Source organism: Rhyacophila brunnea, unplaced genomic scaffold (assembly GCF_057557595.1).
Source record: "Rhyacophila brunnea isolate RB1 unplaced genomic scaffold, BYU_Rbru_1.0 scaffold_10, whole genome shotgun sequence".
Classification (NCBI taxonomy): Eukaryota; Metazoa; Arthropoda; class Insecta; order Trichoptera; family Rhyacophilidae; genus Rhyacophila; species Rhyacophila brunnea.
In genome coordinates this window covers 10,934,545-10,958,480 of record NW_028232752.1, presented here as the reverse complement: position 1 = coordinate 10,958,480, position 23,936 = coordinate 10,934,545, and the positions used below count along the sequence as shown (strand labels likewise).

Sequence of the window (23,936 nt, the reverse complement as noted above, 5' to 3'; positions counted from 1 at the left end):
AGAGCGTCATCCCAAGCCTACGTAAAAAAATATTATTTCATAATAGTTATTATACATCGTACTTGCTCATCATCTATAATTCTATAGCATTATTTAAATATTACATTGAGAGGGAGAGACATATAAATTGATTGTCAAATTAATGCTTTAAATATATTTTAATCGATCAATCACTATATAAAATATAATGGGGAAAAATATTTTTTTTTATTTCAAAGAGAAAGCGACAATTAAGAAAAAACAGCTAAAAATAAGGGTTCGACTGTTCGTATTTTGTATTTTTCCAAGTAGTTTTTTTGAAACAAAATTATCAATTTAATATTGTTTAATAAGTTTTCTTGGGACTCTCGTATGGTTTTATCAATAAAATAAATTATAGTTTTAATGTTTTTTTTAATTCAAAAAAGCATTAATTTTTACGAAAATTAAAAATGCATTTTATTTGGTTACTGATGTATAATTTCATCAGGCGATTACGAGAGATTATTCAAACAATTTTTCTTAATATTTACATATACTTTACCTAATATTTTAATTGCGTTTTGATATTAAACAAATATATTTTATTAAATAATATTTACGCCCCGGACGGTAGCGCCTCGAGCGGGAAATGGCGTTAAATATTATATTATGCCAAAATATAAATAAAGTACGAATTTGTTATATAAATATATACTTATACCATTGTTTAAATAATTATTGTAATAATAACATTAGTTTTTTTAATAATTACCTATTATTAATAATGCGTAATTATTATAATTACAGTGACATCTAATTAAGATGCCTCGAAGGTTTTTTATATTGGATTATGATTGGGATCGATTCTAATATCACATCAGGGTAAATGTTTCGTAATTCGAGTAATAGATGGCTCTATGAAATCGCAATTTTTAATGTGATCCCATTAGCTGATTATTATATCATTCCTAGGGCAGTTGGAATTTAGTTTAACTAACTATGGAAAAATCTATGAGTGACAAATATATAATTAAATTTACAATATGAATAATAGGAATAATACAGACTTACACAAAAGAAGCTTCGTAGGGATGTATTTTGTGTTCTTAAAAAAATGATAATGCGGTAAATTCAACATAGAAAACAATTTTCTATGATAGTTGTGTGCACGTGTATAATTCGGATCATTTTAACATATTATTTTGTATACATAACTGAAGATTTTTATATAATAGCAGATATTTTTTCTGTGAAATAATGTACATCTTTTAATACATCTGTGATGTACACCAAAGATAATGAATCTTACTTTATATAAAACACTTATTTTAATTTCAATTGTATGTCAGTGCCATTATCTACGCAATATATATTATAATACAATACATTTATATTATAAGTAATTTATTCCTCTATAACTTTATAGAGTTTTCATGAAAATTAGTCTAATTTTCCGTTCTTTTTATAAGTTTGGTTTCCATTTATAAACAATAAAGTTTTTTCGACATACATGGTTTACACCCTTTATTTCCTTAAGTATGTATAAAAAGTATGAAAATTTTCGTTACATCTGGAGATCTCGACGGCTATATGAAAACCGTATCGAAGTCAGCTCATTTGGTAAATGCGTTATGGCGAGGTCGAAGATTCTTATAGCAGAAGCTGTGTCACTGCCAGATGTAAGGTTTTTTTTAAGCTCTGTGATTGTTTTTTCATATATCTTTTTACATAAGTTTTATAATATAGACCTATATTTTTATGTACTAAGTAATGTACTGAGATATTTAAAAGACATGTAAGAATCGACAAGCAAGTTGAGCACTCTCAATTATATTCATCGCCGCTCATTCCAAGCAGCTCAATAACAGCAGTGTAACTAGTAGTGTAATCAGTAATATACGAGAAACAATCACACACGTTTAGGTTTTGAGAAAATCACTTAACGGCCCACATGCTCAGCGTAAAAACGGTACATGTTCAAACACGCGCGTTAACATGATCTTACTCCCTACTTCATTTATCGTTTGTCAATTTATGGCTATGGCCGTATGTTGTAGCTTAGCCACGGGGAAATGCCAATAGAAATGGCGTATTTCAAAAAAATACTACCTTATTTTTAGGTCAATAATTATTATAAAGCAAACATTATTCGAAGACATAGCTTATAATCAGTATCTTTAAATGTGTAAATCTTGCCCATTTTTTGAATAATAAAATGCCTAATTCTTGTCAAATTTGGGATCACAGAGATTATCAATATAATTTTTTATTGTAAATATTTCACTATAATAATGTCGACGTAAATTTTACTAATAGTTTTATAAATGCGTTTAAAAATTTATAAATATAAAACATCTTAACACCACTTCACATGTACGTACTGAAATATGACTATATTATAAAAGATTAGAGCGAGAGGTTTAAAAGAATACTATTTTATGTAATAAAAATACTTTATGCAGTCATCAAATGTTTAAAATAAATATAAAAGATAATAAGGCTTCAAAATTATGTAAATAGATTATCTACAACGTTTAAGGAATGTCCAGGATCATGATTTTAAAATAGCATAAAAGCTCCATTTTGACGTACGCTGAGCATGTCCTCCCTTAAGAATATATTATCTGTATCGATTTATTAGTATATCGAAGTAGGTACGTTTAATTTTAAACATATCTGCACGTAGATGTTTTCATATCCGTTTGTCATATATTTTGAAGACCTGGAAGATTATCACTGGCATTTGAGCTACCCATACCAGAAAAAAATGACAACCGATATTTGTATAGAAAGACAAGAACCATTTGTAAAAACTTGGACTTAATGAAAAAAAACCATTATAATACAATATCTTTTGGTTTCAAAAATACTGTGAATAATTAAACAAAAACAAACAATTTTAAGAGGGCTACCCAAGCATCTAATTTTTCAATTCTTATGGAATTAATTTACATAAAAAATAATGTATTTTAACATATAAAGTTTTTTGGGCGACCTTATAGTAAAGTTATTAAAGTTTAATTACCTCGCGCGTAATTTACCTCATTCGTTGTAGGTAATCGTATATAATATTTAAATTGAGACAAAATAGCGTAAGGTCGTGCAACTAGCTATTTGAAAGTAGATAATAATATTATTTAAAATAATTGGAAAACTCATATAATGAGTATTGTAAGTGTTTTATAATATAATGATAATAATATAAGCCAGAAACAGAAAATTTGGAATTGGAACAAAAAAGTGGTGATTAAAGTTCTGATAAAATTGGCATGTCACGTCACTGTCACGCTGTCATGGCGAAAAATTTAGTCTATAGTTTTGTCATTTTGCAGAATATTTTGAATGATCACCACCTCTCTAAATTCAATTATAGAGAGTGCCAACTCTAATAAATGCACAGTATTTTGAATTATTATTAATTAATTATTCAAGCTAATTTATTTTAACAGTTTCTATGTGTGCGTACGTTAAAATTACTTGCAATATTATATCCATAGATAATATTTTGAACATAACCCAACCTGCAGATCATAGATAATAGACAGTATTTTTATAGAAAATACATAGTGCCAACCACAAAAAAAACGTGATTTTGAAATGATTTGAAAAAGTGTAGACATCTTGAATATGATAAAAGCATTTAAAATGTCGTGCAGGTGTCGATGCATTGCGGTTCAACGTGAAGTGACCTCATTGTTGTTTTGGTGATTTCGGCAAATTTTGCCAACTGACAATGTTCGTTTAAAGCTTCAAAATGTGCTACGGGATGGGAGCATCAGTCTGTTAACATTTTAAACACCAAGAAAAACGACATTGCACACTTTTTTCCCATAGCGGCAGCTTACTAAAGTGATAGTCAGCGACATGCATCATCATATATTTTGCGCTTAACTGGTTATCTGGAATAAAGTGGACTGATTTAGTTAGTCACTTTATGTAGGTAAAACTTACAAGTTTTTGCATGTTGGAAGCTTTCGGCTGCCCTCCGAGTGTTCCGTTAGCAACTCTCATCCTCAAAGCATTGTGGTGATTCACAACCACTTTCTTATCGGGACATGGTACTCCATTATCTGCAAAGAAATATGTTGGTTTAATCAATATAAGTTGCACCCATACTAGCGTTGTTGTTGGTGTGAATGTTGGAGGGTTAAAATTTAAATATGTTGTGTGGTTGTCGAACAGTTAATAACCGGTTCTAGTATAATGTATTATATTAATAAACCTACATTTTTCTGAGGCCCATATGCCCCACTAAGGGATGAACTATAAAAGTATATACCTACATTATCAATCTATTAAGTATGATTTATAAAAAAAATACAATAATAATCCTTTCAATAACTTCCCTTTTGTGACCATACCAATGCTGGGTTTAATATAAATAAAACGATTTCAATTTCAATGACTTTTATATTTAAAATTACAACATACATAATTTGAACACGTCAGAAAAATATAAATCCACTAGAAAATAACATACTACGTACGGCGGGGTACAAACTCCTATCTAATTGCGATGAAATTAACTAGTAATTTTTACAATTCGCTCTGAAGCGCTTTCTAAATTGGATTAATTTTTGGCAGTCAGCTTTCATATTTTTAATGAAACTATTTAAATACCTTCAGGATCTCTCCGAATTTTAAGTTATAATCTACTTGCACTTGATTGTAATTTAAGAAATTATTTAACGAATAATTCAGAATATTTCAGAATGTAACATTTTTAAAGTGATTATAATAAATATTTATTTACAAGGCTCGAAATGGACCGAAGCCCACCGGAGTGCCGTTTCGGTTCATAAAATCCCCAAAATTATCGTTCCGTCTCGTGGAAAAATTAATTTGACCGTTTGAGCTAGATAGGCCATATTATAATAAAAAATCAAACACACTTTTTTGGAAAATATAAATAAAATTAGATACCTATGTTAAAATTTTCGTAAAATTATCGAGCACTCCGGTTCGCATAATTTTCCATTTTGAGCGCTATTTATTTCTCTAAGGTGTTTTAAAACTATGTATGTGCAATACAGAATATTACATAATTGCTTGTAAATTATTGAATAAAAAAATATAATGTTGGAATTGTATTTTTTATGATTGTTTTTGGCTAATGTAGAAAGTATTATTATATTGATTATTTTTGTAAAATATACATTGTCATGAAATACGCTGTAGGTAATGTAATATTATATGTAAATAAATGAATAAACAAAAAAATCTGCTAATTAATAGAATAATGTTTTTATATAATAATGTATTAATTAATTTTATTTTATTGTGTTAACTGTTAATGTTAACTGTGTTAACTGTGTGTTAACTGTTAACTTAATTATAATTTTATTGTGTTAACTGTCAATTCATGGTGGAAATGCATTGTAATATTGATTAAATTTAATAAAACACAATTTTTAGTACTTTTTCTATTTTTATTAAATAAAACTGGACCCGTTTAGTTCAATTCAGAGGAAAATTTTTAACTGAATAATCTTAACAAAACAGGCATCTATCAAAACAAATTAAAAGTCGACAGAAATAATCCACCAATACATTGAATTATCCGTTCAATAATACTTTATTGATAACAATTTAAATTAATGCAATTGGATATTAATATGATATTATACTACATCATAAACAAAATATTTAAAATTAAAGTCCTTAATTACATTATTACTTACTCAGCATTGTTTGCGCCTGGATAGCGCCAATGAGTCCAACAATCACATATATTCGTAAAAATAAATTTTCCTCCATTTTAAAAAGTTAACTTAACCGACGAAATTTAGCGTAGGTACGCTAACTAACTTCGGCATAAGACGTATTGACTGAAAACAATTCCAATTGTTATTTATATAATAGTCATCGCAGGAAACTTGACTAATGGTGATGTTTCGATTATTGTTATTTGCTATAGGATAAAAAACCTATTAAGATGTCACAGTTATAATACATACCTAGTATTTATAATTTTAAGTACTGGTTTGTGTCATTTTTTGTCATTAGCATCAAGGAAACATTAATCAAAGTCGTTGCGCTACGGAAAACCGTGGATTAGATAGACCTAAGGCGATACCTCTACCTTCCAGAGGCACCTAGCGGAAAAATACGAAGCTTGCAATTTGAGACATTTTTTTTAATAATTTACAATGTATCTGAGAACATTAAAAGGAAAAATATTTTTTATTTTGAATCAAAGAAAAACTTGTGAATAAAATTAAAAATATGAATTTGTTAAAGAATCCTGTCATAATATTACTAATTATTTTATGGTCATATTTATTATTAAAATTTAGTTAAAATCTATTTTTGACTAATTCAGTTTTAATATTTTTTTAATTTTTTATAAAAATATAAATGTGTATAACTTGAAATCCTTTTTATTTATATCAAATCGAGCTTCAATTTTGAAACCATACCTAAAAAAAAATCGCCATGACCTGTCTCCGGTAAACGGCTGGTATCTAATTTAATTGAGTATTTTCAAAAATAATTTACCTACGGAAAAATCTGATTGACGATAGTTGGAATGATAATAATTTAGTATATGTAATCGGAAATCAAAGGAATATTTATGACGTCACCGAAACTGGTGTTGTCATAAATATTTGATTTCCGATTTTCCGTGTTGTCATAAATAAAAACAATTTAAAGTTGAACACATTTTTATTTCCTAGAAAAGTCTATAGGTTTTTCTTATTAATTAAAGAAAATAAATATCGATGATCTGATTTTATTTATAAACCTCAACTACATATTTGAAAGAACTGACAAATTAACAAATTACCCCACTCTCCTTTAATTTTTTTGATATATTCTAGATTCATTAACAAAATATATCATAAAATAATATAATTTGGAAGATCTCAGAAATATACATATGAGAAAAAAATGTACAGAGCAGAATTCGAGCCTGCATCCATTGGATTTTGGCCAATATGGTTTATATTTGTGACACAAAATATGGTCACTAATATTAACGGAATATGAGATTAAACATAAGGCGTAGGTACCTATAGCTGTCAGTAAATTTAGACGTGTGACGGGGCCCTCTACTGCCACGGCTAGTTCCAAGGGTTTGGAAGCAGAGGTTGTCAATGCCAAGAGGAGTCACAGGCCAAGGTCTTCAGATGGTTGGTAACCAGAATAAAAACTCATAGTCGGAAAATGGTCCATATATTGTTCATGTTCACAAAAGTTCACAAAAGTTCACAATGGTCATTATATTATAATTATTAGTGTTCAAAAGTTAATATTATCCACATAAATGTTCGAAGCACGGTATACGGTCGTCCGTCAAATGATAAAGTACATTAACGCTCGCAACAAAGAAATATTAATTCGAAGAAAAGTTCCACAATTATCCAAAAGTATCAAAGATTCACTACTATCAAACTTAGGTTGACAGTCAGGTTCATACGACCCGATGAGTAGCCGATAAAAGTCGAAAAAGATTCAGGGCCTCCGTTGAGGAACCGCTGTACGAAACTATACTTCTCGTTCGAAAATTTTAAAGTACCGGATAGGTATTTATGTTCGAAAAATTATTCGCGAAATTTTTCTAAGTCGGGTTTAGGTATTTATAAACGATTTCTCGCGCCGAACGACTGAGTCCAACTGTAGGTATTTTACCCGCAGGAGGGAAGGGGGAGTTGGGTGGTCCCAAACTCTTGTGCAGACTTGCACAAATATATGAATTTGTATGGAATGTCAGACCGACGTCCAACGTGGACCCGGTCTCGGAGGCAGTGAAAAACTGGATACAGGATTCAAAAATCCTGGGTTTTTATTCGAATCGGGAGATTTCATCTCCTAGGACGAGCGTTCTACGGGTCAAAAATCCACATATCATTTTCACTATGAGATTTGGACTTAATCGATTGCCCCGCGAAACCGCAAAAGCAAAAACACAGCTAATGGGAAAAAGTCAATTTTGAGAAAAGAGAGGTTATCATGTTTTTCATTACTGCTTCATTTAAAGTTAATCAATTTTAATAAATGTTTCGGTTTATAATAGATTATTTAAAAATTGATATTTTCATTACATAAAAATTGCAAAATTACAAAAATATTGATTATAAAACTCCACTATTGTCTTTTTATTTATGATTTTGAATGGAATAATGTCAGTTTCATAAGGAAAAAAACAGTAAATATGTTTTTTTGCTTATAATTTAAATTGTAATGGATATTTTTGAAAAATTAAATACTTGTAATGATATTTTGTTCATTAAATAATATTGGAATGACAATATATATTTTTAAATATACAAAAATCCGTCAGTTTTGGTGGGAAGACTCCCAAAACGTCATCCTATTTGTAGGCATTACTCTTCCTTATTTTTGAATTATGCATTTCTTCTTTTCCATATATGATCCATAAACTGCTGACCTGTTAATTAATATTTAATTACCACATTTAAATATCATGTTAACTATATCTAATGGCCAGTCGCGCCAAACGCGCCAGTCGCAGTGTCAGCACTAAATGAGTTAATATTGTCAATTTTTCCTACTACTGTATACTGTGAAAGATTATTCAGTGTAATGCACTTCATAAAAAACAAATATCGAAGCTAGTTGACAGATGTAAACGTAGAAGCAGTTATGCGGCTCGCATTGGAAAAGGGGAATATTGAGGAATTTCCGTTTGCATTATTTTTAAATATCAAATGTTCAGAGATGTGAGTACAAATATCATTAATTTAATAAAACTACATAGTTAGAAATGTGTTTTATGATAGATTAAGATTAAAATTAATAACTCATTTAGTGCTAACAATGGGCTGGCGCGTTTTCAGTAGTTGTCCATTAGATATAATTAACATGATATTTAAATGTGGTTATTAAAATGTAATTAACTGGTCATTAGCATTTTGCTTGCCATTATAATTTCATTGGATTTTGCAGCATTTTGATCAAGTTTATCCAATTGCATACTCTCCAAAATAAAGTTGAGAATCTTTTTTTCACAATTCCTAATCCAATTTAGAACTTAATCACATTTGAGTATTAAAATATCATTAAAAATGTAGGGCGATATGAAGTTAGTGAATGATTAATTTGAGGTTATCTCATTATTACCAGTTACATGCGGTATTACGTTTGTGTAAAAATTCTAGAATCATTAACAAAAAAAACAGTAAGCCAGCGTTTTTAAGCAAAAAACACAGCAAATCGATAGATGTGCTGTGTTTTTGCTTATGAATCATTATTTACTGTTTTGTTGCATCGAAAAGCCTAACATTTTTGCAAAAGTAGTGAACACATTATGATGATTTCTATATTAAAATAAATGATTTCCAGTTTATTGTGTTATGCAATTATGTTCAGAATTTTATCTAGTATGTCACCTCATACTTATTTTAATTTCTCATTTTTTCCCATTAGCTGTATTTTTGCTTATGGGGGCAGAACTGTATTCGGTGGGCGCGGGCCGCTAGTACAAATTTGTCGCCGCGGCCTCCCGCTGTGCCTGTGTTTTCACTTAGCTCTTCATACAATGAATGCGTTTTTTAGCTTGTATTGTACTTTTAGATTTTAATTAACCAAGTGAAAACTCAACGCATCGCTGCTTGTCACCGTTCAAGCTAGCATATGAGTATACACCCTGCGACGTAAGTCTCTCCCTGGCTGAGCGGCGGGAGCCACAAGTTCGGGCCTATAAGTGGGCCGCCCACGCGCCACGTATACATTTATGATAAAAATTTAAATTATTAAAATATTAGGCTTTATTCTCTATGCATACATATAAATGTTATATCTAATTAACTTATAATTAAGGCGGTAAAATTAATGAAAATTGACCTGTCTCTGAGCCCTATATCTCGCGAACCTTTATGGTTACGCGTACTATGGAATAACTGAAATCTCCGCGGTCCGTAGACGCGTACGTCATTTTAAATTTTACGTTGATCGGACACGCGCAGCTCCAGCTATCATTAATAATGTGTTTGTATGGAGATCTCGCGGCTGTCACAGATTGCGTAACAGGGACGGTGCTCCACATATGAGCCGGTCGGCTGCGGTCGCGGTCGGGATAGGGAATTGATCCAGTTGTGCGAGGGAGACAACTGTCCGGTTACCGACTGGCGAACGCAGCTCCAAGGGCCGATCATATGTTACATACGACTCGCGATAAAAACCGCGGGGCAATCGCGCGCGAGATGCGTGGATTACGCGTATGATATTAATATGGGAGTGATGAAAATTAGAAGTCAGAGGTATTCAGTACCTCGTGAATGTTTTAGATGCTATGTAGATGCTATGTATGGAGCCCAGGTCTAGATCGATTCTCGTCTAATTAATTTAATTAAAATATTGATTAATTATTATCTAGCTTAATTTCGCGGGTCTAATTATGTTAACATTATACTCTAATTATGGCTACAGATTTATATACTAATGTCGGTTTACAATTACACACGCTGACAATACCTAATCATCGCAGTTATACAATACAAGCTTCATTTTCATTTTAATTACGTTATTACATTTACTCGAAGTCCAATACAGTATTATGCTATTTTAACATTTATATACCTATCAACTATTTATTTACATGGCAAAATATCTATTACTAACATGAAATACCTATTACTACCATCTTAATTAGGACACATAATCCTTGTACTACGAGCGTAGTTATCTTATTAATTGGATTTTAATTACTACTTTATTATTACTCCGTCGTTATTTACATTCTTACCATCACTCTTCATGGTCCTGGTGACCGACTTATCTCATCTACAGTTCACCCTGAGGAGCAGTGGGGCCTGCTGGGGCAACTGTAGGACTTCTTCATACATCGTATATGGCTTGTCTTTGTCGAGGGTCGTAAGCTTATTGCTATATAACCGGTGGTACATTGACTATTTTGATCAGATCGAGCGATTGGATGGTACTACTCCTTATGGGAGTGCCCTCTCATGAGCACACTAATCGTGTTCGTGACACGTGACTGTTATTGGTCAGAATGCTTAATTGGTACAACATACTGACAGGAATCCGATGGATACAGTTTTGAGTCCCGTTTAGTACAATATATTTTCGAATTGAAATTGATATGTTTCTGAGGATGACGTGGGCAAATTGTATTAGTGTACACTGTACATAAGGATTGCAATACCGAATGAAAATGTCAATACCGGTTTTTCGGTATTTCTTATTGAATATCGGTATTAATACCGGTATTTCTCAAACATTAAAAACAGAAGTAGATGCTTATCAATAAAATATAGTATTGAAATCTTTTAAAAATATTATTTTATAGCAAAAACCTACATACCTACATTTATTATGTTGACATTTAAAAATATATGTTGATCATGATAATTGTAGAACTAGTGATTTTTTACGAATAATTTGAATAAATTGATAATTTTAACTAAAGCCATCAAATGTTCATCAAGTGCAATAAGTCCCGGCTGCAGGAAAAGCTTCTTAAATTTAACGCTTGTACAGTCATCAATATTTATAGAATAATTGAACATTTTTGTCACGGATATTTTCTATTTCGAAATAATATGATAATTCATCGTAACAATTACTTATATAAATATATTTTATGAAATTTGTTTTATTATTTTTTCACCTCTAATGGATTCACTCAATATATTTTTATTTTAGCAGCACATAACTTATAATTCATTTTCAAAAACGTAAATGAGAGTGCTTTATTAATACCGAAAATTCCGGTATTTTGGATTTTTAAAACCGGTATTTCTGTATTGATAAATACTGGAATACCGGTATTGCAATCCCTAACTGTAAAGTAACGAAATGTACATTCTTAAAGCTTGTGTATCATTCATTGAATACAAAACAGTTTAACTGAAAACTGAAAGCTTAATACAACTTAATACATATTATCATGTATAAGAAGTATGCTTTATTCACAAAATACAATATTAACAAGTTGAATAATAGTTGTTAAAGCGTAAATAGTTTCCCCAATAATTATTAAAACACATATTATAATTAAATTGACATCATGAAAATACTAAGTGATAAAAAAATATTGTTTATAATATATTATATTGACAAAATTTTAGTTACATTTTCCAAAGTTGATGAATGTTACTCAAAGGTAAAAGCATAAAGCAGTGGCTGACATCCAATTCTAGTAAAAACAATATCTGTTAATACAAACCTCCACTTCAATGAGGCCCATATGATTTTATTAGGATGTGACATGGTCGAAAGAAAAAGAAAAGATAAAAGCATACAAACTAATAAATATGCACGATTTGCTTCGTTGGTGTCAATTTATATTTCTCTGATAACTGCGCTTTGGGAATCAGGAGCATTCTGTTGTTTGTTGTAGAACTAACGTCTCATTTTGATGTCAATAACAATTGCTTCAAATTTGCTCGATTATAAAAATATAATTCCACTTGCGTGAGGTTAACTGTGTTGAGAACTAATAATTTTTAATGTTATGAAATGAAATATATTTATATGAAATCGAGGCTCTATATTTATGTCTTATTCCCAATGACATTAATAATGTCATTGCTTATACTATAAAAAGGCGAAATGCCGGAGGCCCTGAAAGACGTTGCAGATAACAATTTCTAATTATTATTTTTTTTCAATTGATAATAAATAATACATAATATTAAAATGAATCATTTTTTTATTAAATATGGGTACATAATTATTTTGAAACCACCAGGAATATAATATATTAGAAAAAATAGGAAAATATTTCTATCTATTTTCTTTTCAATAATATGAATGTTTAGAGGTGTTACACATTATTTAACTACGTGAAAAATGCATTGAGCGCAAATTTAAGAAATAAATTTCAGCGAATCATTTACCATAGTACAGCGGTGAGGAATCTATGGTACGCGTGTCAAGATTTCCACGCGCAAAAGAATGAATTGTGCGAGAATATTGCAAAATTAACTTAGATTATGGACGGAATTAATTTTTGAATGAAAAAATATGTATCCACTATAAAATCCAAAACAAAATCTTCGACATTTTTATTTTAATGTATCTACCAATAGTCCCAGAAGTTGTTGTTTAAAAATAATGACCATGATAGAAAGTACCAACCTTATAAAGCCTAAGTTTTAAGTTTGACGACGCTACGTTGTTCAGTAATTATTTGTCAGCCATCAACAGTGAACGCTCTCAGTGAATTTGTAAACATGGAAATTTTTTTTCATAGTTATGTGATACAATACTTTTCTTTAGGCTTCAGTCCAACCAATATCAAAGCGGCGCTAGATTCCACTCTAGGGGTGTTTGCTCCTTTGCTTACAACAGTAATATATAGGGTAGCTGAGTTTAAGCGAGCTCGGACGAGCTGCCAAAACGAACATCGCAGTGGTCGACCAAATGAGGTGACCACGCCAGAAATGGTGACGAAAATCCACAAAATGGTATTGGATGAACGTCAACTGAAACTGCACGAGCTATTAGACATGTGAGGCATTTTAAAAAGTGCTGTACATCACATATTGACTGAAAAGGGAGAATCGGCTCCAAAGAAGGTGAAGACAGTTTCATCTGCAGGCAAGGTCATGGCGTCAGTTTTTTGGGATGCGCGTGGGGTAATTTTCATTGATTATCTTCAGAAAGGAAAATCAATCAACGGCGTGTATTATGCAAACTTATTGCAGCGTTTGAGTGATGAGATCAAGAAAAAACAACCGCATTTGGCGAAAAAGAAAGTTTCGTTTCATCAGGACAATTCATCAGTTCACACATCCGTTATCGCGATGGTCAAAATCAACGAGTTAGAATTGCTTCCATACGCACCCTATTTGCCAGATTTAGCCCCCTCGGACTATTTTCTGTTTCCAAACTTGAAAAAATGGCTCGGTGGTAAAAGATTTGCCAACAATGAAGTGGTGGAGTCTGCAGTTGATGGCTATTTTGAAGAGATCGACGATTTTCACTATAAACAGGGTATCAAAGCTATTGAACATTGCTGGGAAAAGTGTATCGACCTAAAAGAAGACTACGTAGAGAAATAAAAATATTTTTTCCCATTTTTTTGTGTTTTCTTTGTTAAGTCGGGTACTTCTGGGACTACCCTCGTATATAACTAATTATATTTTGATAATATCTCATATGAGTATTTTCCGACTTGCTTTCTTCAATGCATGCTCGCTTTTCATTCTCGTGAAGCTTGTAGGTCACTTCTGCTTTTATTAAAGCATTTACCCTGCTCTCACGTGATATAGTTTCCAATCCTGATATTCTGGAAAATTTTAATTTACATGCACTCGAAAATTACTTACTTGAGTGGTCACCCATGACCTTTTTTGGATGAAAACGGTTTCTTCATGTCAGGTTTATCAGGCTCCAATAGCAAGGGCTGTTTGGCTGGTCAATACACTCCCTAGAGACGTGGAAATTTTTAGTCATGCGCTATATATTTTGTTTTTAAAATTCTATTTTATTGTTTAATATGTTTTTTTCTCCAATCGAATATCCCAAATGTCGTGTTGTGAACGCCTTGTATTAATACTTTGTTTTGGACCTACTGAATATATTTTTTAATAGTTTTTTTTTTGTAAAATGAAATCTATAAAAACGGTCCAAAATTACAGTTTGGAGTAAGAAAAAATATAAGGAAACTGCTCATGCAGTAAAAACATTTTTGGGAAAGAATTGAAAGTATTTTTCTTTAAATCTTCACATTGCGTTAATTTTGGCTATCAGTTTTTGTGTTTCAAATCAAGGTATCAATTAAGTGCCTTAATTACTAACCGACGCACTTATTGCTCCAAATTTTTGTTATAGCGTACCTGCACTTGCTAATAATTTAATAAAATATTTCTTTACGATGAAATTATAAGAAATATTTATCAAATTGCGTTAATTTTGACTATCAGTATTTGTGTTTGATCAAATTGCAAATTGAAGCATTTATTATAGCTACAACTAGTTAATTTCGTCGGAATTAGGTAGGACGCCAGTAGTTTAATTGATAAAGCATATTGATGCGAATTCAGTGATTACAGGTTAAAGTCCCGTCGGGCGTTGTATTTAACAGAAACGATTTTTTCTTTTATGTATATATCTGAGGTGTTTTCAAACGATGTGTGTTCAATATAAAGAATTTTACATTCTGTAAATTATTATTTGAATAAAAGAAGTAGTTAATTAAAACATATTATCAAGTTTATGGAACAGGTTTCAATTGAAAGTAAAGTAAAAATAAAGTTTCCAAAATGATAATTTATTTGAATTACACAAAAATGGTCATGTTACATTAGAATAAATAATTTAAGACAAAATTTAAAAGTACAATTTTCAGAATATTTTTTTTTGTAAGAAAATTTAATATGAAGGTTAATTGTTAAAAATTCGTCATTTATTTGTTAGTGAAATGAATATATGTTGGAGTAATTTCACTGGTTATTGAATCACTTGCACGAGTTTCCGTAAGGCTTTTTGCACTGTTCTTTGCAGCATAGCTTTTCACATCCTGCTCCCGTTTTATAAGGGTATTCACCATCATAGTTACCACTGAAATAAAAATTATATAACATGTAAATACACTACCTTTAAATCTTTTCTTTTATTCAATAATTTCGTATTTTTTTGAAATGATTTTTTCTAGTGGGTATATATTTATATATATCTGAGGTGTTTTCAAGTTATGTATGTTGAATATCGACTACCTGTAATAACACACCAACTCAAAATAGTATGTTTTATGTTTTTTTTAGATATTGTTGCAAAGAAAAAATACCACACCAACCATTTTTTTTTGTATTTTTTTTCTCGAAAAACGCCCAAAATACTGTTTAAAATAATACCTACTCGTAAGTAGAGTTATGATTATATAACATTTTTTGTAATATTTGAAATAACATGGAATAATAATCCACCTGTAGTTGGTATCACAAGCTATTGTTAATATTTTTTATGCGACACTGAATATGACATAAATAATTACGTGGAAAAACACACCAAGTATAGATATTATACACCCTATAAAAATATAAACGGGGAAAATCACGACAAATCTAGATGTAATATTTTAGTAGTCATACATAACGTGGAAAAACAAATTTACAGTATTATTTCCTAAATTGATGTCATGCGTTAGTTGATTGTCTGCTTAAATGATTCGCTTTTTAAAGATATAAATTATAATTTAAATAATATTTGCATAAAATAAATGGCTTTTGCTACACATTTTCTGAATGGTTATTTTGCTCTCCTGAAAAGTTGATAATTTAGAGTTAGTGTGTTATTCCATGAGGTAGTCGATATTTGGAATGTTACATTCTAAAAATCATGTAAATTATTCGTTGAATAAAAGAAATGGTTTATTAAAAATTGTTAGCAAGTTTAAGTAGACGTTATATAACTAAAATATTTGGCGAGAGCCGGGCGTCGGTTAGTAATTAAAGTAATTCATATTCCGTGATATAATACACAAAAACCGATAGTCAATAATAGCGCAATATGATAAGCATTTCATGTATGGCCTACTAGTTTAAATTATCTTAATAATATTGGAGGCTATAGCTATACTATAACTATAGGTAGCATAACTGGTTAATGCACAGTTGGCGCGATACCAGTGGTTATACGGGCTCAAACTTGTCGAGTATCGTAATTTTTTCAAATATGATTTTTTGTAGTGGATATATATATCTGAGGTGTTTTTAAGTTATGTATGTTGAATATAATTATTATGGAATGTTACATTCTCAAAATCTTGTGAATTATTCGTTGAATAAAAGAAATGCCTTAATATAAATTCGGGCTTTGGCGTTATCTCTCTAGTAGAAATAGGACATATTATGATAATAATTATACTGTGATGTTACTCAATATCTTCCTAAGTTGTTATTTATATCCTGTTAGAATACGATACATTAAATAATGTAACAATATTACAGTATATTATAATATATTATTACAATTTGATTACTTACGCTGGGCCATAATCGCAAACGTACATCTTCTTGAATTTTCCGTCCTTATCCTTGAAGTGACTTGCACCACATCCAACGTACCTGGTGTCAGCCCAAACGACCTGATGATAGAAGAAGACAGTAGGTAGAATAAGTATTAAATTAAACGCCTCCAATCATCTATTTCTCCCTTCTCGGGACCAAAGTTACTGATTTGTATAATATTATGTAACACTAAGGCCTCAGTGGCAGCGTTTTGCTGTACGCAGCGTACAGCGTGCGCATTGTGTGCACTTGTTTAACATGCTTTTTTTTAGCCACCAAAGTCTTACGCTAACGGGGTTATGGTATTTTATAATAATTATTCAATACTATTTTTCTTTTATTTAATAAATATATATTGTTAAAATTATATCTGTATCTCAGATATTTTAATTCAGAGTTGACCAAAAATGGCTTATGCACAGATTGCTTATTTAAAAACCTAAAGTCTTACAACAATCATGCCGTAAGTACATTAACATATTATATCTTATAGCAGTGGTTCCCAAAGTTGACTGGGCTCCGACCCATCTAACAAAAATTTCCAATCTTGGGACCCACCTCTTAGCTGTCTTAGAGAAAAGAGGGCATACATATTGTTAATGCTCAGATTCCCTAGTGGAGAGTCGTGGAACTACCTAATGCTGTCTTATTTGTTCTAATTGATATAATTTTTTTTTTATAAGTGTTACCAATATGAATGAAAGACTGTTGAAATAAGAAACAACTTAAATAAAAAAAATATTACTTAAATACCTACACCTGCAGGTTTTTTTACAAAGTTATTTCAATGGGAAGGATGTATTTGTTTCTTATTTTTCTTCATTACAGTTTTAGCATCAACTTCAACTTTAGTTACTTTTAATCGCAGTGAGTTTGATATATCCAATTTATTTCGGTATTTAGTTATAATGTTAACCATAGCCGAAAATCCGACACCAGATAGGAGGTAGTAAAGAGGAGGAGGACTTTCATAGCTTCATCGAACATTTATTATTTTATCACAATATTTTCCGTAACTTAAGTTTATTTCAATTTTTAGGAATTATAAATGTCTGAATGAAATATCAAATTTATCACTTCCTATTTTTTAAAAATTTATGTATACAGTAGCGAGGGCCCACTCAATATTCGCTCGCAACCCACTGGTGGGTCGGGACCCATAGTTTGGGAAACCATGTCTTATAGCATAGCTACTGCGTAGCATAGAGGTAAATGCGACGGACGGGGCATAAAACCCAGGAGATGCAGGGCTCAATTCCCTGTCGGGGTGGCTTACTTTTTTCAAAAAAGATTTTTTCTATTGGTTATAATATATTTTCTCAGAAAGTATTTTTCAAAATTATGTATGTTCAATATTCAGAATGGTACATTCTTAAATCTTGTGAATTATTCGTTGAATAAAAGAAATAGTTAATTGAAATTAATATGTATTGAAGGGACAACTGCAATGATCACGTAAACATGAATTTAATGATAAAATATATATAAACATTATTCACCTGTGTGTAATGTCCGGTTTTTGAAATATCTCCAATTGGTCCATACTTGTAATCCTTGTTCTCATTATGCCAGCTGGTAATAGCAGCCTTCCAGTCGAAAGTTTTATCATTCGCCGTACCACCGATTGACATGTAAATGTTCTCGCCTACTGAAAACCTAGCTGTAAAAGTATGAATTAATTTAATTATTAATATCAGATGAATAATATTTATTTCATATAAATAATGTTGTTTGAAATTTGTTTCAAATTAATAACATCTATCGGGGGTTATCGAAAGTGCTGGTGCAGCCCCGATGTTATTAATATCTGTTCTGGAAGGTTGCGTTGAGTATCCATGATATAGTGCTTCGGGTAGTGAGGAATAATACACAGTTGTTGTGTTTTTTTGTTTTAATATTGTAGATATAAAGTTTGGATACACAAGGCACTAATACAGGACTGTCACATTAGTTTTTCTGTTGAGTTTGAAGTCTTACATTATGATTTGATTTGAGGTTAAATGTTACGCGGATTTGCGCGCGTAAATGGGCTACACTATTGAAGGGCCGAAATGTAACCGATTTATTGACTGTCATTTCCTGTTCGTATTGGTGTCTATCCTATATAAATGTCCCGTGCAGTATTGCCTCGGGACAAGGAAGTGTGATACAAAAATCTTTTCATTCTGACACATTTATAGCGTCATGGAAGGCATCCGTGCACAAACCGCGGCTGCATATTATACATGGCGGGTCGAGATGGGGCAACTCAAATCAAATCATGGTACTTTTTTCACTATTTCTATTTTACTTTCTCAATTTGTTTCGTTTATTTCAAACTAACAACTATACTGATAATACATGAGTTAGATATAACAGTCAATTACAGGATTATTGATGGAGGATTTAAGGGCGGACGTGCTCAGCGTGGGTCAAAATGGAGCTTTTATTATATTTTCAATTTGCATGATCCTGGACATTCCTTAAACATTTTGACGAGTAAAATGATGTTAACACGCGTGTTTGAACATGTACCTAACCAATTTTTTTTAATCGGTGTTAACATCATTTTACTCCCTACTTCAATTAAAGTTTGTCAATTTATGGCTACGGCCGTATGTTGTAGTTTAAACACTGGGGAATGCCAAAAGAAATGGCGTATTTAAAAAAAATACTACCTTATTCTTATGTTAATAATTATTATAAAGCAATCATTATTCGTAGGATGTTTATCACACTTAAATGGTCAAAGACATAGTTTATAATTAGTATCTTTAGAATTATCTTAAAATGTGTTAATCTTGCCCATCTTTTGAATAAGAAAATGCCTAATTCTTCCAATTTGGGATCACAGAGATTATCAATATAATTTTTTATCGTAAATATTTCACTATAATAATGACGACATAAATTATACTAATGGTTTTATAAATGACGCTGAACATGTCCCCCCTTAAGCATTTATTGTGTTATTTGGTATCACTATTTAATTTACATACACTATAAAAGGATGTTAATAATAAAATGTTTGTATTGCAGAAACTCATATAACAAAATATTATTATTAAAAATAAAATAAAACTTTGTATAAGTATTGTGGTATATAAGTTTGAGAGATTAAATTAAGATTTGTATTTTATTTTGTAGATAACAAAAAAAAATATTCATTTTATTAAAACAAAAGGTTTTGTTACTTACGATCTTTTCGGCCTGGATTGTGTTGGAAAACCATTCTGTTTGCCCATGCCTGTGCAACTTTCGCGAGAGCATCATCCCAGGCCTGCATGAAAGAAAAAAACACATTAATTATTATAATTTGAAAACATTCCATGCATATACCCACTAGAAAAAATACGACAACTGACGGTATTTAATGTAATAGAAATTCGAAAATTACGAGTAGCGCAACGTAGCATGGAAAGGTGCATGTTAGGCATTACGCGTATATATCACAAAATTAACTAATGGATAAAGAAGCAGACAATAGTACGCGATGTGATAGAGGTCGCTGTACATGAAATGGCAATGGGCTGGCACGTCGCTCGGCGACTGGACAACTGTTGGAAAAATGCCGTCATACAGTGATATAAAAGAGGCACTAAACATCCACACGGACGCCCTAAAATCCGCTGCATAGATGAAATCATAAAGTTCCGTGGATGTACATGGTAGTAAAGAGCTAGAGATCGATAAGACTGGAGGGAGCTAGGGGATGCCTTCATCCACCAGTAGGTCAACCCTGGGTGATGATGATTATATAAAATAATTAAAATTTATATAAATTATTTCTAAATAGATTGTATAAGTCATTTAAATTTAGTTCGTGACTCTATCAATGATATACATAATATAAGTGTTGTGAATAATATTATTTAAAAATATTAAAGTAATAATAGTTTGTTTGCAAAATATTTCTTTGTATTTAGACGTGACTAGTTATTTAATTGCAGGTAGCTTACCGAGTTAGTTATAGGTAACTATATAAAAATAATAATATAATTGAGATAAAACAGGACAAGGTAACACTCGCGGTAAAATTAGTGAAACGATATTATAATAATAATACGGTAAATAAAGACTATCCTGATTACACTATTATTTTGACTTATCGGTATTAATAATTGTAGTTATGTGTTAGATAAGGCAAGTTGTATATTATTAAGTATGTGCTAGGATGAATGCTGTATTGCATTGTACTTATATATTATTATATTAGTAAAGAAATAGTAAATATGTATAGGTATAATAGGTAATAAAAGAGAGATCCATAAACTTAGAATAGCACAACGTGGTATGGAGAGGTGTATACTGGGCATAATGCGAAAGGACAAAAAGCGGAATGATTGGATATGAAAACAGAGAAGAGTTTGCGATGTAATAGAGTTCGCTAAAAACCTCAAATGGAAATGAGCTGGCACATAGCTTGAAGAAAGGACAATCGTTGGATAAATAATATAGTCATTCAATAGTACCCAAGAGGTACAAAACGTCCGCAATCTGGATCGATGAAATGGTTAAGGTTAACGCAACGTACAGGACCGAGATAAGTGGAATCAGCTTGGAAAGCCTTTTATCCAGGAGTGGAGAAATTCAGCCTGATGATGACATGCAAAGACACGTAGAAATTCATAAATCTAATGTAGGTATACTATAACTACAGCAAATATAACATGAAATTCTTTATTATGGAGTTCTATTTGTGTACTATGGCTTTGTTACGTGACTTTTTAATAAACTTCAAAGACCTCGGCTTTTGAACTTTGAAAATCGATCTCTCCGCACGAATTTTAGGAATACCTTGTAACGACCGTGTTACAAACGTTTGAGATCATGAGCGGACACGGCAGTCTTCGGTGATTGAAGTAATCATGAAGAGACACTGACGTGGGTAGGACATGTGTTCTGGGTGCCGCTAGAAAGCACGACACTCCGTACTATTGTGACACAACCCTATCGCGATGCTACAAAAGTAATCTACGAAATGCGAGAGTTGGTGATGGATTAAGGAAAGTGGCGCCCTTGTGTTTTCCCTATGCCCTAATAGTAGAGTAGTAGTAGTCAAGAGTTATACATATAAAGCTATCATCAGATGCTAGTGTCTAATCGTTGTTTTATATTAAAAAAACAACTGTTATTAGTCAAACTGGAGTATTATGGGCTTAAAAATGATAATTATGTGGAATAAAAACTTTTGGGATAGTCACTTTATTGATAACTTACAAGTTTTTGCATGTTGGAAGCTTTCGGCTGTCCTGCGAGAGTTCCGTTAGCAACTTGCGTACGCAAGTCGTTGTGGACATCAGCTACAATTTTTCTGTCAGGGCATTTCACTCCTTTGTCTGAAAACATGTATATTATTTTAATTAGATATATTCCAAATTGCCTGAATTTAAATACTATCAATGGCAAGCATAATAATTAGTAAGATTGTAAGATAACCAATAAAAAAAATCTTTTAATAATTAATATACTCGTACCTCCACTCTATGGAGTATTTGATTTGTTTTTTGAAAAAGAAAATAATTTGTTGTATTGTATATTAGGCTCTCCGCACACTACGACGGCTAGACGTTATAGATCCACCGCCCAATATAACGGCTAGCTAGATGATCAAATAAATAAATAAAAATACAAAAATACAATAGCCAATTATACTAAGATTTTTAAACCAGCTTTAGTCTATTAAATAGTGACGGTCCGGCCATAAGAGGGAAGCAATAAAAGGCCCGTTTCTTTTACATGATAAACTCTAATAAATACTAAGAGACATTTGTTACAAGCATATTCTTAATTAGTATTAAATTTCAGTAGGTATCAGGGCTCGAAATGGACCTGAAGGCACCGGACCACCGTTCCGGTTCATAAAATCACCAAAATTATCGCTCCGTCCCGTGGACATAATATTAATTTGACAGTGAGCTAGATTTGCCATTTAACGTAAAAATCTAAAAGTTTTGTCCACACTGGTGGATTTATGTACTGGTCATTAAATTTCACGATAATTATCAAAATTTGTTTGACCAACAATTATTTTAATCGAAATTTAATGAGGTTGCCAGCAACTTGTTGCCAATGTGGACACGGCATAACACACTTATTTTAAAAAAAATACACAAGCAATTAGATAACTATGTTAACATTTTCATAAAATATTGAGCGCTCTGGTTCGTAAAATATTCCATTTCGAAGGCTGGTAGGTATCCTATATTTCTCCAGTCTCGAGAAACCACACCGAAAAGAAAAGCCATTTTCTTTATTTTAGATTTTTTCTGGCTAGATACAACCATTTTATAGGATGTTTAGGGATATTATTTTTCAGAGGTTTCTCATTCCCATAAAAGAACTGTGATTACACAAAGCTGCGGAAAAATGGTCATGCGATATCCGCATCATTTACTGCTCACGGAAATATAATAATATAATGTCTTTCAAAAAATTTAAGTTTATTTTATTTATTAGAAGTTTGCTATGCAGGAAAGTGAAAAAAAATGATAGATTTAGTCTCATGAGAAAACATTTTTATGTTAATAATTTTCTAAAAGTAAAGACACTTAATTTTGGAAGAAGTTGGACCGAGTAGTAATCGAACGTCTATTATTTATAGACGGATTGATAACTTGGAAATGAAAGCACTCACTCGGAAAGCGAAAGATGTAAATTTGAGTCCTGCTCAGTCCAACTGTTTCTTAAAGATTTTTTTCCAAAGTGTATGTTTAAATGCTCTATAATAAATAAATTATCTAACACTCAACCCTTCATTGCATCATGTAGCATAATTATATGCTACAGATTGTATTTTAATTTTGTACTTTTAGTGACATCTATTTTTCAGAAGTAAATTCTATTAGTCCATGACTAATGAAATTTTTTAAATAATAAATTTTAAAAACTAACATAGATGGTACTGGACTCGAATTATGTTAGTTTCAATTTGACATTTTGTGTGAAATTCGGATTTTAGACATTTTTGTCGGAATAATAATCATTATTATTTTCGTCACTATAATAATTATTTCAGCAAGAAATATTTATATTATTATCATAACGGTTACCCAT

At 31.2% G+C, this 23,936-nt stretch overlaps 1 protein-coding gene across 1 annotated transcript; it reads right to left on the bottom strand.

Moving 5' to 3' along the window:
- Positions 1-15,350: 15,350 nt before the first annotated feature.
- On the bottom strand, positions 15,351-23,936 carry LOC147078875 (CRISP/Allergen/PR-1-like). The gene is made up of 6 exons (XM_085955280.1): positions 23,933-23,936; positions 22,101-22,219; positions 20,079-20,160; positions 18,401-18,561; positions 16,878-16,978; positions 15,351-15,453 (listed from the first exon to the last, which is right to left on the bottom strand). The coding sequence occupies exons 1-6, from the start codon at positions 23,934-23,936 to the stop codon at positions 15,351-15,353; spliced, it is 570 nt and encodes a 189-aa protein (XP_085811406.1).

Bases quoted from the DNA above. Each gene is read 5' to 3' on its own strand.
- LOC147078875 (XM_085955280.1), bottom strand. The intron at 18,562-20,078 runs GTAAGTAACAAA...ATACTTTTACAG, and splicing joins CAATCCAGGCCGAAAAGATC to CTAGGTTTTCAGTAGGCGAG. The intron at 15,454-16,877 runs GTAAGTAATCAA...TTTTTATTTCAG, and splicing joins GTTTGCGATTATGGCCCAGC to TGGTAACTATGATGGTGAAT.